General features: G+C 39.4%; 2 protein-coding genes across 4 annotated transcripts; one reads left to right on the forward strand and one right to left on the reverse strand.

Annotated features, from left to right (window-relative positions):
• Positions 1-1,175: 1,175 nt before the first annotated feature.
• On the reverse strand, positions 1,176-11,673 carry LOC120797371 (membrane-anchored junction protein). Of its 2 annotated transcripts, none has more exons than XM_040140969.1 (10): positions 11,593-11,673; positions 11,282-11,389; positions 10,117-10,162; positions 9,830-9,905; positions 9,237-9,347; positions 8,481-8,509; positions 7,888-8,027; positions 4,224-4,287; positions 2,405-2,580; positions 1,176-1,836 (listed from the first exon to the last, which is right to left on the reverse strand). In XM_040140969.1, exons 2-10 carry the CDS (start codon positions 11,380-11,382, stop codon positions 1,797-1,799), a joined length of 783 nt encoding a protein of 260 aa, XP_039996903.1. In that variant the 5' UTR covers positions 11,383-11,389; positions 11,593-11,673; the 3' UTR covers positions 1,176-1,796. The 2 variants fall into 2 exon arrangements, with proteins under 2 accessions (XP_039996903.1, XP_039996902.1); XM_040140968.1 differs by having other exon boundaries at positions 4,224-4,290.
• On the forward strand, positions 10,444-14,977 carry zgc:101765 (uncharacterized protein LOC450036 homolog). Of its 2 annotated transcripts, XM_040140967.1 has the most exons (8): positions 10,444-10,731; positions 11,288-11,466; positions 12,068-12,132; positions 12,545-12,855; positions 13,273-13,418; positions 13,685-13,824; positions 13,968-14,126; positions 14,239-14,977. In XM_040140967.1, the coding sequence occupies exons 3-8, from the start codon at positions 12,121-12,123 to the stop codon at positions 14,416-14,418; spliced, it is 948 nt and encodes a 315-aa protein (XP_039996901.1). In that variant the 5' UTR covers positions 10,444-10,731; positions 11,288-11,466; positions 12,068-12,120; the 3' UTR covers positions 14,419-14,977. The 2 variants fall into 2 exon arrangements, with proteins under 2 accessions (XP_039996901.1, XP_039996900.1); XM_040140966.1 differs by lacking the exons at positions 10,444-10,731; positions 11,288-11,466 and having other exon boundaries at positions 11,888-12,132.
• The last annotated feature ends 1,887 nt before the right edge of the window (positions 14,978-16,864 follow it).

Below are 16,864 nucleotides of genomic sequence, written 5' to 3' on the forward strand. Positions count from 1 at the left end.
TGCAGGCACACATCTTTTTCTTAAAGTTAATTAACCACATTCGTTTATTTTTTGTTATGTTTTAAGTATGTTTTTTATTTGCGACAGGTAACAGACATCAGGTGTAAGTATTTTTGTTGGTGTGCATTTTTTTAATGTTTTTAAAATGTTTCAGTTCATAAGATTTGAGACAAACACACACACACACACACACACACACACACACTCACACACTCACACACACACACACACACACACACACACACACACACACACACACACACACACACACACACACACACAGAGCACTTAGCTAATTTAGACTGACAGGCGGAAAGTGGAGTTTCCACAAGGTGATACTCACTGAAGCTCAAGGTGTGCACTTATGAGGACACACAACACATACACATTCCAAGACACACACTCAGACACACACGCACCCACACTCACGTGCGCGAAGGAGTGGAAATATTAGGAAAGAGTAGGCATTGTCTACAACAATTACCAGAATGAAGCCTCGGGATGTGTTCTTTTGAACTCATCTTACAGTCTGCACACTGAGCAAAGATGTCGACATTTCAATTTAACTGTACTTGCTTATTCACATTTACATGAAAATTCCATAAACTGCATTAAAACACATTTTCATTGGGTTCAAACAGAAAAACATGATTAATGCGCCGATTCTGGTGCGGCGTGATTATAGGACTAGTGTAGATATGGTCGGAGATGCACATGAGTAAGGAACCATCAATGAAGAGCATTTGCATGAATTCAACCATTAGAATAATGGACACCCGATAAAACTAGGGGACTTTCTGTAATGCCAGCATATTACCTGTCACTCAAAACTGTTTTTTAAAAGGCTGACATGAAATTAGACAAAAGATTTGCTTAATAAAGGCCCAGTTAATTATACAGAAGGGAACTGAAGACAGAATTTTGAAAGGAAGTGTGAAGGAAAAGTGAGAGAAGAAGGGCACACAGATCATGGAAGTAACAAATTTTACAGTGAGAAAAATGTTGCAGCTGTTGAGGAAATAAAACCAACATTTACGTCGTCATAGAAGATGCAGAGGGAAGACCAATCTCTGATTCTGTGGTAATACTAAAATATAAAAACCACGGACATCATCATTGATTTTAGAAGAACACCGACACTGACTTTTATTTTATTGGCATTTCTTTGGCTCTATATTTGGCATATGTCTTAACCTTCCTCTTTTTTATATACAGTACATAGGAAGGTAGTAGTGTTTCTATTTTTGGGTTGATCTGCTGCTGTTTTACATTTTTTGTAGGTATATGTATATCTAAAGGATAAAATCCAGTTATTTTATGGCATGCTTTGCAAATATTAATGTGAAGCAACCCAACAGCAATCCATCATAGAACAATATAAATCAAAATTAAATTAAAAAAACAACCATGAAGGGAAAAGGAAACAAAGGAGTAAGGACATTTATTTGCTTATATTAGTGAAAAGCTACAACAAAAAGATGGTGTAAAATAGACTCTCCATCACTGTAGCAATAGTTCATATTTTACAACAAATCAATTTAATGGAAATTATAAAATGTATGATAAGAGTACAAAAGCAGAAATCCCAGGGAAGTGGAGAAAACCCTGTACTTTCACATAACAATATAAAAAGTAAGGAGGAGGATGAAAGAAGAACACTAACACATCGATAAAATTTAGTTCCTGAAGAAATCAAAACACAGTTTTGTGCTCAGAGCATAAGTTTAACCAAACAAACCCGAGTGAGGCTCTGCTACTGGAACCAGTAAGACCCTCCTGTCTCTTTGACATAGCTCTTAGGGGTCTCTGAAGAACAAGGAGAAAGGGAAGATACGGCTGCAAAGAGAAAGACAGAGAGACTTTAAAAGTCTGTTCCAGTCAAACAAATTGCACACATGATTACTGTAGCTCTATGCTCCTTGGTCTCAGTCCATAAAGCTGCTACTGTATATCATTATTGCCATAAAAAGACTACATTTGTAAGACTGTTCGACATTTTCCTTCAAGGTGGAGTTTCTTTTGTCAGTCTTTGTTTTGCCTAAGGACATCTAGTGTCTCTGCTTGTCTGAAGAGACATTTCACACGAATATTGTAATTTCTGCATCCATATTAGCTGGATTTCCCCAATCCATTTTACTCTTTGACAACTTTTTTTCTTTCAGATCTGCAGCACTAATCAGCTCTTGTTTCTCCTGTTGGTGCAAAAGTCAATCAAATCTGCAGATAAGACGATGACATCACCATCACCTCCACGGGTCTGAGTCTTAAGCATGGATTTCTGCTGTGTGTGTCAACTTTCCTGCTTTTGTCTGTAGCATGCAATGAAGTACTATTTGCTGGTGATGTGGCTCCTCTAAACCTGGTTACTCAGGCTGAAGACTGCCCACTGCGCCCAGACACTAACCTGGCCAATCGAGTAAGGATCCCTGACCTCACAGGTGACCCAGAGTCTGAATTTTCTCCCTCCTCCTCTCCCATGTCCTGTATTGTCCCAGGCTGCACTTCACCTGGGTTCCCACTTCCACTGATGTCGTTGACACCGGATTTCAGCTGGGGTTGGTCAAACCCATTGGTCCCTTCCTTTTAGAGAGGATAAAAAGAAATGAAAATGATGGCAAAGCATGCCTGGCTACCTCGCTTACTAACTGTGGTAGTAACCAAGCCTTACCTTCAAGGCAAAGAGTTAGCACATCATGGGGTAACCACATTATTATGTGGGGCTGAAGGTTTCCTTGGAAAAAGCCATGTTCGGGTTTGACAAATCCACTTCATGGAAGCCAGTGTAGCACTAGTCCTGGATGCTACTATATCAGTTTAGGCTCAAATTAGCAACTCTGTCCTGCACTGTCTTGGATTTGGGTTAAGTTTACCCAAAATAACCACTAAGCTTATCGATTTGTCCTCATCCTCAAAGTCTTGCATATTGTTTGAAATATAATACTCACAATAAAACATAAATCTAACCTTTGTTTTGTTTATACAAGTAACTTTTTATGGAGTTCTAATCAATGATAAACATCTAAATGAGATTTTGTTTAAAAAAAACATCTGATTATACATATTTCTTATTCTGTCCTAAAATAGCAGGGCTAACTATCCATACAGTGCAATACAAGAACAATGCTGCTCCTTTCCGGGTTCATCGTGGGTCATAAACTTGATGCTGACTTTTGCTTAGGACCATTTAGCTTTAGGGTTGCAGAAATCAAATGCATATTTAAGACTCTTTGGTAGGTTTTTCATCATCATATGATGAAAACATGAAAAGCTCAGCTGGAGAAAGAGTTTTCATCCAATTCACGGAGTTAGCAATCTAGCTAGTCAGCCAGCTATAGCCAATAAAATCTGCTAATGAAAGTAGTCGTTTCAGCTGCTAAGATCAGTGGACACTGATTAAAAATGAAAAAGGCTGTTTATCTCTGCCTGAGGTCAAGCTCCCATGTAAAAAAAAAGACATTAGAGCAAATAGTAAATGAAGCAAATCTGCATTTTTACTATTCTTCTCTTGAACTTGTTTGCGCGAAAATGACGTACTCTTAAAAATCACCTTGAGATCCACACAATATTCAAACTTAATCCTTATTAAAGCTACTAAAGCAGTAGACATGTATTGGCACTTCCTTCTCAGTGTTAAGAAAAATAAATAACTCAATGGGCTGACATAATTAGTTTAAATCATTTTTTCCACTTGAAACAAATGTGTGTGTGGGGGGGAAATGTCAGAGTGGACGAGTGAAAAAAAAAAAGAATCAGATGGGATGAAGGGTCCTTGACAAGGAGAGAGCAGGGCGGAGGGTAGTTTTGAGACTCTGTTGCTTTACTGAAGCACATCACCAGAAAAACACACACCCTCTCACATACACACAATTACACAGAAACATGTACACTCTCTGTCTGACTCTTTGTCTGATGTAATGCTATTATTAACCTTAATCACACTTGTTATCCTACCTGTCTGCGCTAATGTTAGCCTGGGGCTGCAATAAAGACAGAGATGCTACAAGTGTGTGTGTGTGTGTGCTAGTATATGTGATAGAGAGGAAACAAAAGGGTTTTATGAGATTGAAACTAGAAGATGAATTGTTGGATTCAATTAATTTGAAACAACTGTGAGCTGAAATGATTGACTTCTTCATTTGACATTTAAGAGAGTGACAAATGAGTTAACCAGTTAAAGGTTTAGAGTAAAAGATTGAATTGAATGAATACATGAAAAGCATCACCTTGTCACCATGTCCTGGATCTTCTTTGACTGCCTCCTCTGCATGTGGATTGTCCATGTGCAGCCTGCTGAAAGTTGGACATGACCAAGTTACAATACATTGCATTAAAGGAACAATTACTTTTTTTGAAAAACTTTTTTGAAAGTGAGGTTTACTTATGATTGCCACATGAAACCCTACCTAAAGATTTTAAATATTTCCTTAAATATAAAGTTCTCTTTCCATTTTTATGTTTATGTAGTGGTCATCAGAGAACCAATATACTGTAAACAAAAATAACTGACATAAAGTCCTATTTATTCAGATTCTACAGACAAGTTTGCTTCATTAGAAATAAGGGGGGATGTGAGAAAGAAAGAGAGGATGATGCTTGAAATTCTTAGTTTCTGCAATTAGACTTTGTGTATAAATGTAGTTTACCTGGCATTTCATTTATATAACAGAATTTACACCGCTCTCTATATCAGAATTATAATATAAAAGATAATGTAAGGATAGGGTCTGTTGAAGAAAATTATGCCATGCAATGAAAATCAAAGCTTGTCGGTCAGTATCACTGTTTTATATTTAAATTGGTGGGTGTCTTTCCTCATGGTGCATGGCCTCCAAAGGCCTTTAGTTAGATGTTGGTAAATTAAAACGCCTGGTTTTGCAGCCAACAGCCACAATGCTCATTGCTGAAGTGTAACTGCATGATTGATACAACAGTTAAACTTTTTACTATACTACTTTTACTGATATTTCTACTCTACCAAATTTGAATACTATATTACATTACATTCATTTAGCAGACACTCTCCAAAGCGGCTTAAAAGACGTGCATTCAGCCTTCACAACAGCAGGAGCTAGACTACGTCAAAAAATATTTACAATCTGACAGTGCTGGCAGATAGAAGACATTTCTATATGCCATTTGCTCAAATATGATTGCATTCAACTGACTTGAATCTAATCATATACATCAGGTCAGTTTCTGAGATTAAGTGAACTGTTGACTTGTTAATAAATTGTGAAAAGGCCTTCAAGGGCGTTGAAACTACTTAGTTTTCTTGTGACAAAAGACAATCACAATTTTTTTTTTTTTTTACAGGACTCAGCTGTCCTTCAAGAACCCAAGACTGCTTAACATACAAGCGTTTACATGAGTTGGGGAAAAAAGAAATCAGGGTGACAATTCATCCTTCCAACAAAGAGCCCAAAATGTTAAAGGGCCTAAACAGATCAACTGCAGTGTTTTGTCGAAACTGACCAAACCCCACCTCCCATGCCTGAGCTACAGCAGCAGAGAGCCATGAAAATTCAGCTACAGGCTCCAGCCCTCAGAGCTTCATCCCTATAAATCTAAAATTAATGGAGTGGCAGACCATCAGGCCAAAGGCCTGCGAAATGGAGAAGGAGGCCCTTTACACAACTGAACTAAAAACTCCACAGTAAAGGGGCCTGCCAAGGCTGCAGACATGAAAGAGACAGGAATCTGCAGCTTAGAAATCCTGCATTAAAGTAGGAAACGTTAGAGAAAACTCTCATAAAGGAGAAACGAAAAGCCTAGAAGTCAGTGAGGATGTTTTTGGCTTAGCAGGAGGCCAAAAGTGCAGACAAGCACAGGGGCTGGCCGAAGGAGCACCCGTCTCCTCAGGGCTCTACATGAGAGCCAAGAGCAGGACTAACTTGTGGGCAAGATTTCTCTTCTGGAGAAGAAGCCCAAAAGACTGACTTTTGTTGAGAAGAATAATCAAAGCCCGGGTCCTGATCTGGGACAGAAAAAAAAAAAGTCTCCACTTCCACATTATCAAGCAAAGGAACTGAGCATATAATAATTTTCCGCTGACCTCCATCTCGAGCCCCACCAGTCAACGACTTTGCAAAATCCCTTTCACTTGAAATTTCTATCAATAAAAAATATATGAAATATATTTAAAATAATGTATGACCTGTACATTTTATTATTTACTGCACAGTCAGTGACATAGAAAAGACAGCAGAACAGTGAAAGTTTTAAAGAACAAAACGCTGTCTCTTTTGTCCATTCTACGTGCACACTTGCTCTTTGTAACTTGTTCTTTTCTGTTCCCATTTTTCTAGCACGTTTAACACAAAAACAAACCATCTGTCTCTCCAGGGCATCACGTAGACAAACACACACACACACACACACACACAGACAGACAGACAAACGCCATCAGTGATACAGCAGTATGTGGGAAGCCTCTGAGTAGAAGGAAAACACATAATGCTGAGAGTGTGTGTGTATGAGTTTATTCTATGAACATGAACAGTAATTGTGTTTGGACGGTGTGTGCGCTGTGCTTGGTTTTTGAACACGTACCTCTGCCTGTTAATGTGTAGCACCTTTGTAAGGACATGTAAATGTAATGGTCAATGTGGTGAATGTAATTCAATGAGAATTGTTCAATGAAACCTGATTTCCTGTGAAATGGTAATGGTGCTTGAGGCCCTGCTTTTTTTAGGATGTTTACACAGTTTGTGCATTTGAGTACGTGTACCTCAACTTTTAAAAAAAGGAGACAATTGTGTTTACATAAGTTAAATACAGACTAAGGGGAGGACAAAACCTCATTTGTGAGTGCGTGTAGGCCTGAGAGTGTGTGTGTGCATTTTAAATAATAATTTTCGCCCTACTGATCTGACTGTCAGAGTGATTGAGGTGGCGCCCGTTTGCCTCTTATCTGTTTCATAACTGCAAGAATCACTGGAGCGTGTGTGTGTGTGTGAATCAGGTTGGTTGTCACAACGGATGTCTTAGTGATTTTATGGACAAGAACACGTATTTTCATCTCTACACAATGTTTATGTGTGTGCGTGTGTGTGTGTGTGTGTGTGTGTGTGTGAACGTGTATGATGCTAGTGTGAACAAGCTTCTTCTACGTGCTCTCATCACCTTAAGTGGCACATCAACGCCCTTACAACAATACACGTTGTTCACACTGAAGAAGAATAGAAAAAAATAAAAAGCAATGACAGCTGCCTACTTTTGTCAATATACATTACACACTGTATCATCCATGGCGAAGCCAATAATGCCTGCTATAGTTCTGCTGTAACAAAAACTGACCTGTCACAGTCTTATCATTATGGCTAAATTCTATCTTGGTACATGTAATACATCAACATGTATAATGCTATTACAAATTTTCAGGAAAATTAATACAGTAATTGACAAAATAGTCAGATGGGAACATCAGTTTTTGAAGTTTTTGATTTAAAAATGACAAAGAAATCCAAAATCGTCATAAAGCAGTCCTGCTCTGCGATTCGCAACGGTGCCCACGATGGCCTACCACACCCAGAGACATAAAACGGACAGCTAACACAATTTATAGTATGGCAAAATCTCCAAAGGGTGACAAATTTGTATCATATACTCAACCCTAGTAGAGAGATGGGTTTATTAACCGGTTAATTATCACAGGCATTTTAAGAAAATGCCCACTTGCGAACACAATCCCAAAGTCAATTCAAGGTGGATTTTTCTGAGCAAATGTGAGAGCATTGCCACACTATAAAGCCCTGACACTGCAATAAGGCTTTTGGTGAAATATAAAACCTGTCACAGGAGGACTGAGATGGCTTTAAGGTTATTCAATATATTCATTTCCAGCTGAATGATACATATTAGATCTACAGTGGTAGAGACAGCACTCACCCCACCATAGAAACCTTGCTTTCAGCCTCCAAGTCCTTGATTAAGTCCTTTAGTATGGCCTCCTCTAGTGGTGAATCTCTCTTACAGCGCTTGGACTGGGGCTCAGAAACAGAGGGGAAGTGCTGCACTATTTCTTTCTCCTAGAAAACACACACTATGGTCATTTCTTGACTCCTAGCATGCGGTGGTATTATATTACACTGTATTATACTGTAAGGTATACATAGTATTTTGTGCCTCAATATACATACAAAAGGGGAGATAACAGCTGTACTAGCTGTCTTCTCTTGAACTTGAAGGATATACAGCTGTCATATTGAGTACACCATACGATATGATGCGATACACTACAGCCTCTCTGACAACATATCAAGACACAACTGGACTTTTTTAGCTTAGCAAAGACTTAATTTATGTACCGACTTAAATGCCAAAAAAGCTGGCACGTTGTCCCTTCAATAACACCGGGGACATACAGAACTATATCAGACAAGACAGTTTTTTAGTAGAAGTTAAATCTCACAATCTGTACAATCTGTATTCTCACTTTTTTTTTTTTTTTTTTTTTACGAGAAACAGAACAAAAAACTCACTGGACTCAGCTTCTCCTCTGCTTGTTTTCCTGAAACAAAATGTAAATTATAGCACATGTGAGACATCATTATGTCTGAGGAGCATCTTGTGTGCCTGTTTGAGTCGTCTACCAAAGCTCAAACTATCTGTTCTGTATCACACGGGCTACACCTTCTGCCGGGGCTATTTATGCTTGACCATTCTTTTTTACATGGAGCAACACACTGAACCTCTGCATGTACATGCTCAGCTAACTAGGATGAGCTTATGCGTATGACCACTGGACCTGTATAAAGCCACCACTTCTCCAACCTACATCCACTCTGCCTATGCAATAGAAGACCAAGAGATGAGGGATAGGGGTCAAGGATGAACTTTTGAGTTCCCCTCTCAGATTTTTTCTTGCAGCGGTTTATTAAGCAAAGTGAACCACACATACATGCATAGTACTCCTGCTCTGCTCGTTGTAGGACAGTGGTTAGGCCTATTGTAAAGCACTTACAGAGCTCTGATACACTGTATGGCTTTGTCACTGTTCATAGATTTAAAGTTTCAATCTGTAACCTTCAACATTACAGTATGTTTCAGTTATCACGCATGCCTGTGTCCACAACCACATCTTTTTCTGTGTGTTGACAAGGACGAGGAGTGCAATAATGACTAAGTTATGTGTGTCTTTGTGCTGATAAAATGTAACGCTTTGCAAGTACAGGACGTATTTTGGTGAGTACTGTGTGTCATCACGTCACCGGCTTAAGATGTGTGTTTTTCCTCACCATTCTGTGTGTTTTTCTCCAGGTAGAGGATAAGAATAAAAGGGTAGGCTCTCAGCTTCTTCTCGCCGTGTTTGCACATCACCTTAGACAATCCCTCCCAGCGCTTCTTATCTGATAGCTACAGTCAACAAAATCGACCTTAAAAAAACATTTTTAACATAGCATTGTACAATTAATTGATCACTACATGAAGCAGTATTCTTTTATCATTATTTTGCAGTATAGGGATTTTGAAGATATGGTAATACAAGTAGCTTCATCTACAATAGTGGTCTCAACACTGAATATTGGTCGTTACCTTCATTCCACTGGGTCTCCATTTCATCTTATTCTGTTACTTTTCACAGTTTGCTACATAAAACACACACACGCAACCGAAACTTCACATATGATGTATGGTGTACTGTGGGTGAAAACTGGTGACAAACCTGCTAATCACCTCATTCCCATGTATCACAGTAATGCGGGCTCAGAGTGTGGTGGAGAGACATACAGTATGGATATGGGAGTGAACAGTGGAATATGTAGAAAGCTGACAGACGAATTAATACACTGACGGATGAAAAAACTGGTGAAGTTACAGTGAGGGATACAAGGGAAGATATTGAAGTGGGTACTAGAGAAGGGCTGGAGACTGTCCAGGTTGCCAAGAACAGCTCTGACGATATCCTGAAAACAGAGAAGAAGAAAAAGAAACAGAGCGTTAAAGAGAGGGAAACAGAGGAACGAGCAATATGAATAATGAGAGGTTAGAATGAATCAATTTCCTGTGAAAATAGACAATCATTCTGACAAAGAACAGTGTGAATGACAATGAGTCAACACAACAAATGTGAATGCTGACAGAGTGATTAAGTAAGTGAGCAGTATTCATAATTACCTCCAGTTCCTGATTGAAGTAGTTTCCTCCCATCACCTCCTCTCCACTGATGAAAAATAGGAAACACATTATATTGTGGTCGCAGTTAAATCTTTTGTACCTTATCTCAAATGCTTTAAAGCTGATTATAGAATAAGCGACCGTATCCCTCAGTGAACGCCTTTTGCTGCTGCGCTGCATGCACTGAAAGGCCCTTACTGTTGAGCACAAATATCAAGAAGTAGATAACGCTGGAATGCTGCTGAGCCTCGAGTGTCAAAAACATTAGATATAGTTAGATAAAAAGAGTCTTCTTCAGTCACAAGGAAAAAACGGCTTGAAGGCATTCACGGATCAGTCAGGACTCAGCCTTATCCCTGAATAAAGGCAGACAGATCCTGTGGGGCCTTGGATCCTCCTTTTTGCAGATGAAACAAACTATCAAGACGAAGTTAGGTAACACATCAGATCATGTAGCCGTCGTAGGCAGTAGCATTAAAAGAGTGGAGTTAAAAAGGTGACAAAAGATCAATGCTCCAACTAAAACCCCAGCTGCTGTTGAGACTGAAGAACGTTTTGCACTGCTTTAGCAATGGATCTTGAAGAGAAACATGAAGGGCAGAATTGAAGGAACCAGTGAGTGGATGCAACACTGATCAATAGTCTTTCTCTTGCTGGTATATATTTGGCTTTTGGATTTTGAGCTTTTGCTGTTTCAGTCTGCTTTCAAGAAAAGACAAAAAAATAGAATAAAATGGGAAAAAGGAGAGGAACTCCAGGAAATCAAGAATGCCAGAAAAAGAACGTCTTTAGTTGCTCTAATCCATCTCAAAATAGTTTCCCTTTTCCCTCAAGGTATTTTTGGTCTTGTAGGTTTTTCACTTGGTATTATGTCGGGCTTGGAGACAGGTGAAGAGCACCAGCAGTCAAATTATTTAATTTCTGGTTATTAACTATGCAACTACACATACAAAATTTAATTTCTAGGATTTAGTGTAAGTAGCCCACTACTTTAGTGGAAGTAGTGGGCTACTTACACTAAATCCTAGTTTGGTTAGTTTAATTTGTCAGCGGTCATGTCTTGCTTTCATATCATACAACGAGAGAATGAGAACAAAGGAAGAGTTGATTTTAAGTACAAATAGGGAGTTGTGAAGTGAGATGTAATTAACTATTTCTGTCTTGCCTGTAGCTGCTGCCTCCTCTGATCTTGAACTTGTAGATGAAACGACCAGCTCTGAAGAATCGAGTTTCAGGGAAAGGGAAGGAGAAGCTCTGCAGTGTCATAGCTGACCTAAAGGTTTGGCCAAGAAAATCAGAAAATAAACAAATTGATCACTTGATGTGGTGGTGGATTGGTTGGTTTTGAAGGTAAGAATACAACATGTTAGCATACATGTCGACTTTACTAAGTAAAATGTTGAATTAGTTTAGCTAGCTGGCAATCAAGACAATTCAGACACAGTTTATCCTGAACCTGTACTGCTGTAATATCACCTGTCAGAGTTTGTGAAGCTCTCTCTCTCTCTCTTTCTCTCTGTATCTCTCTCGCTCGCTATCAAAATTACCGTAATGTCTATAGAGAATGGCGCGCGTGAATTTGCTGTGCTGTCCAGCAGGGTAACTTCACCCACCAACAGGACGTCAACAGTTAAAACCATGTCAATCAAAATCTTGACTCGCCTCGCGATTCGCTGGACAAGGCCAATTCCCGCCTTCCGGCCGCTTGGGCTTCTTTGATTAGCCAGGTCTTCTTCCAATCAGCGGCGTCAGAGCAAGTGTCACTATGGTGACGGCGAAAACCGCCCAAACTGTCACATGACTGTCAGCTGACCATGTGTGGCAAGAACGAGTAGTTGCATACATTCATCTTTACACAACAGTTAAAGTTACTTCAGGTTTCGTTTAGTTTTGTTTTAAACTCATGACGTTACCTTTCATTAACAGTTGTTTTCTTTATGTGTGTGAATAGGCGACAGGTCGTTGCGGTTTTATGCACCTCTCCTTGAGAAGAATTCAACTCAAATGACCCAACAGGTGAGGTTAATGTCTTTATTTTTAACGATAGCATCCTTATTTAATTGTGCGTCTTCGTGAACACATTTTAATCTACTCACAGCTGTGCCATTCCAAGGTTCATTGCATGATTGTTGGTTCTCATCTATTGCGACGTGTACATTTTCGAAAACAGCAGCATTGTAACAATGTTTATACGACATCGTGACGTTAGGACGTTTCAACGCAGCAACATATTGAAGTCATTTATCGAGTACGATCCAAAGTTCTAAAACTGCGTCGCTGTAGGTTGTAATGTTCTAAAACTGAACTGTTGTAACAATTTTTGTGCTTCATTGTGACGGCCAACGTTCTACAATGTAACACGGTACTGTACAAGAAAACCTCTCATTTGTTTTTCACTCAACTCTCTCTCTCTCTCCCTCTTTAACAGGGTTGGATAGCCCAAAGAGTTCAAACAGGGTACAAAGAAAATAGGCGCCTTTCAGACCAGATGTCCTCCTCATCCGCCGCCATCTCTTCTGTCCCTCTAAATACGGGGGTTCAAATGCCCCTTCTGGGTTTGGGGACATACAAGTTGTGGGGTCCCGAGGACGTCTACCGGGCTGTGGATGCTGCCTTGGCTGCTGGGTACCGTGCCTTTGACAGTGCAGCCGTTTACAAGAATGAAGCTGACTTGGGTCGAGCACTGAGGGAGCTCCTGCCCAAATATGGATTGACGAGAGAGGATGTTTTCATAACCAGGTTATGTATATGGGCTTATATGCCTGCCGACACTTATGTCAGTAAATAAGAGACCTTTGGGGTATTACAGTACATAAGGCAGAATCTTTTCTTCCGGCACCTTTATGAATATGCATGTCATCTTGAATAAAGCTGGAAGATAAACATATCGATGGAATAATTATTTTTCGATGTGACACTAAATATCCCCTTTCGCAATATTGTAATGTACTTAAAATGTTTTCTTAATCTGACTGTTCTAGCTGAGTAAAATGAACAATGTATACCTCCAAGGGCTTGGGTGTCATACCCACATCACATGACCCCCCCCCCTAGAGATCAGATGGAGGCGCTGAAGCTCATGTTTCACACGCACAGTGCACATGCAAATTCTTCCCCACGACAGTCTTACTTTGTTTTCTTTCTTTCTCAATGCAGTAAGCTGGGCCCGAAGGATCAGGGTGAGAAAGCCATGGAAGGAGCCCTCCGCAGCCTGTCGCAGCTGGACTTGGATTACATTGACCTCTACCTGATCCACTGGCCTGGCACACAGGGTCTGGTAGTGACTGATCAACGCAACTCGGGTAAAGAGTTCAGATGAAGTCAAGTTTTCCTTTGTGTACCAAAAATATCATCGGAAATGTAACTGTGCATGCATGGACTGTATGTACATTTATTTTAAAAAGAAAAGTATAGCATTTGAAGTAAATCTTTTGGCCAGGTGTTTTATAAATAAATGCTCCACTAATTAAGAGGTAAGATTCATGCTGCCTTCTCACATTCCTCCTCTACAATGTAGTTGTATTTGAGTAGCCGCGATGATGAAGCTGTAATTAATATTTGATTCCAGGCAACCGAGCTCAGAGTTGGGCCACCCTGGAGGAACTGCATGCCCAGGGGAAGCTGAAGGCCATAGGAGTGTCAAACTACACACCAGCACACATGAGAGAACTGATACAGAGCTGCAAAATCCCTCCTGCAGTGCTACAGGTATAATGCAGGAGAGTGAAAGAGGCTTAGATAATATATGATTTATAAAATTGTAAACAAATGCAAAAAAAATAAATAGTTTTGTGCACTCAGTTCTAAATAATAAAGCCAATGCAGAGGGTGTGTATGTTTTTATTCTTCAGGTAGAGTTTCATCCACGGCTGTGCCAGACTGAGCTGAGGAAGGTGTGTGAGGAGTATGGAGTGTGTTTCCAAGCCTACTCCTCTTTAGGGAAAGGAGAGCTGCTCACTGATACCACGGTTACAGAAGTGGCAAAGAACTGTGGACGCACACCTGCACAGGTAAACACCTACTACACCCCTTTTTGGGCCAACCTCACTAACTCATTGTTCAATAAATACACATTTTTGCACAGGCACTTGGAAAACATTTAAATGTTTTGCTCACCTCCAGGTCCTGTTGTGCTGGGCGATGCAGCAGGGTGTCCCAGTGCTCCCCAAGTCCTCGAATCCGGACAGAATAAAGGAGAACGCCAGGCTTTTTGACTTCACACTGAGTGACACAGACATGGCCAGATTGTCAGCTTTAGACTGTGAGCATAAGTACTGCTGGGATCCTTCAGAAGTGGCTTGATAGACCACTAGTTCCCTTCCATGGTGACTTTTTACTGCTGCTGTACTTCAGTTCTGACTGGCAGTCATGCAGTGGTGGAAAACCACTGCAGACAAAGTGGGAAATGGGAGTTTTGATACATGGAGATCAGTTAACTCAGTTTTTCTGGGTTTCCAGCAGATCTCACATACCAAATACACTTGGTTAATGTATTGAGGATTGAGGCAGGTGTATGTACTGAGATATCTGAAAGTTCAACTAACATTTTGAACATTGGCCAATAAATTGCCTTGTTTACTGTGGCCCATATGGCATGAAACACTGAGAACCTTTCCAGGCAGTACCTATAGGTTTGTTGCTTAATAACCAAATAATATTTTTCTGTTTAAAAATCTGTCAGTGCCCCATCATGTTAAGACTAGTTTCATATTCTTCATAGTGTGTTGCTTCAGGCTATTATTATGCACAATATGTTTTTATGGCTTTTTTTATCCTGGCTTTTCCATTTGAAAAATGCTTCCTCTGCACTGGAGAATTTAAAAGAACTACACAGGAGATTTCCTTTAAAACCACTCTTAAAATGATTTATTCGGGACAGCATATACCAGAAGTTTGACAGCTGTAGAGAAAATACATTTACAAAAGTCATTAAAAAAAATGAAAAAGAATCCAACAAAAAAGAAAATATTAAAATTCAATTTTCTCCACACACATCTCCAGATTCAAGTAATACTAAGGATGGTTGAAAAACTCCAGGTGCCCAGGCAGGTTTTCCTTTGGGGTGTGTTCACGGTCACAAAAGTTTAAAGTCAAAATCATTACTGGTCACATGACTTCTGCTGAAAAGCAAGCAGAAAGCAAGCAGAAATCGGTTTTAGCTGTTTTAACGTTTTTCTGGAGTTGCAGTTGTGACAGTAAACACACCTCCACATTGTTGTGCTTTTTCTTGAGCGTAATCTGCGACAGCAAGCTGTACAGTTTAAGGCGGTAACAGGGTAAACAGACAGGGCTGACTATGCGGTGTCACATCACGGGTTACAGCATGTTCAAGGCAGGTCATAACAGTATTACACTCTTTTAAATTCCTGCTGAACTTTGTTTCAAGAGAGAGTAAAGCATTCATGTCTGATCCCAAGCTCACAACACCATGCACATATTCTCTGCCAGCTGACTCTACTGTACTTGTGTCAAAGTATGGGTGGATCTAGTAGGAGTGACATGTTAAAATGTAAAGCAATATTATTTGTTATGACAGCACAATTACTTAAAAACTCATTCCTGATTTCCCTGTTTATCTGATATAAAGCAGTGGAGTCTCTCTTGAGCATTATGTAGTTAACATTTATCAACATAGTCTAACTTTATTAATCATGTTGGGAGCTTTATACCAGATTCTAATTCATTGCCAAAATATTGCGGTCAATTCATCATATGTTACGAAACACATGGTAGACTTGGAGGAATCTTAGAAAAGAGTGGTTTCATTAAGATTGTCTGGAATTCTCTGATTAAAAATTGTCCTTCACCAAGTTTAGCAAAAGCTATAAAAAAGATGGAATAAAGTTTAGTTTGATGACAATACAAATGCAGCCCTCGACCTGCACACCCGGGCACTTCACAACTCATCCCTCCAAGTCAAGAGGAAGAGAATAAGACACAAGTAGAACAAACCTATTAGCATTTTCAATAATCACATATTGATAAACATATCACAAATAGCCCAATCATATTTACCAAACTGTGTAGAAGTGCTGATCTTAGTTTATAATGATGAATATGAATAATAATAACTTCCATAAAGGTCACATTGTGCGTAGTATGTGCCAAGCAATCTTCAAAAGGTTGAATATAACACAAATAGCAAATCTAGCGTTAGATCAGCACTCCTAGACCTACTTGATAGATTAAGATCCCATTTTATTCACACCTCAATGCAGATCAAAGTGAAAAACACATTTAAACAAATGCATATATAAACTTGACAGGACTGGAAACTGATTTCCCCAAACAATCTCTGCAAGTTGTCTGGAAAAATCAAGCTTAATCCCTTTTAGTAGTTTACACCTGTGTTTAAATGGGACTAGATCCTAATTCCATCGTCTGTATGCACTGGGTGCTGAGTAAATGGGGCCAAAGGCTAGTTTGTTAGGCTCCTTGTACAGCATTTGGTCCATCCCCGCCCATATCTTTAAATATGCACATAACATATATCAGAACAGCCATGGATTGTACAGTGCCTATTGCTAGATTGGCCACTTGTTAAATAGCATGGTAACCTTGTAAAATAGGAACTCGTAAAATTAAATTCTGGCTAAACCATGTTGCTTATAACCCCCCTCCAATGCCATTTGATAAAATATTAATGACATATTTACACATAAAAATTACAAAGTCTGTTTTATTTTTTGCTCATCCAAAGCTTTAAAAAGATAGATTCATATTGGTTTGTGCTTTTTTTATATGTATG

The sequence above is a fragment of the Xiphias gladius genome, chromosome 12 (assembly GCF_016859285.1).
Source record: "Xiphias gladius isolate SHS-SW01 ecotype Sanya breed wild chromosome 12, ASM1685928v1, whole genome shotgun sequence".
Lineage (NCBI taxonomy): Eukaryota > Metazoa > Chordata > Actinopteri > Istiophoriformes > Xiphiidae > Xiphias > Xiphias gladius.

Excerpts from the sequence above, each read along its gene's own strand:
- LOC120797371 (XM_040140968.1), bottom strand. The coding sequence starts at position 11,382 with ATGACACTGCAGAGCTTCTCCTTCCCTTTCCCTGAAACTCGATTCTTC. Across the intron at positions 4,291-7,887 it reads AGCAAGGTTTCTATGGTGGG|CAGGCTGCACATGGACAATC; the intron begins GTGAGTGCTGTC and ends TCCAACTTTCAG. Across the intron at positions 1,837-2,404 it reads ATCCTTACTCGATTGGCCAG|CCGTATCTTCCCTTTCTCCT; the intron begins GTTAGTGTCTGG and ends TTCTCTTTGCAG.
- zgc:101765 (XM_040140967.1), top strand. Across the intron at positions 13,419-13,684 it reads GACTGATCAACGCAACTCGG|GCAACCGAGCTCAGAGTTGG; the intron begins GTAAAGAGTTCA and ends ATTTGATTCCAG. Across the intron at positions 13,825-13,967 it reads TCCCTCCTGCAGTGCTACAG|GTAGAGTTTCATCCACGGCT; the intron begins GTATAATGCAGG and ends TTTATTCTTCAG.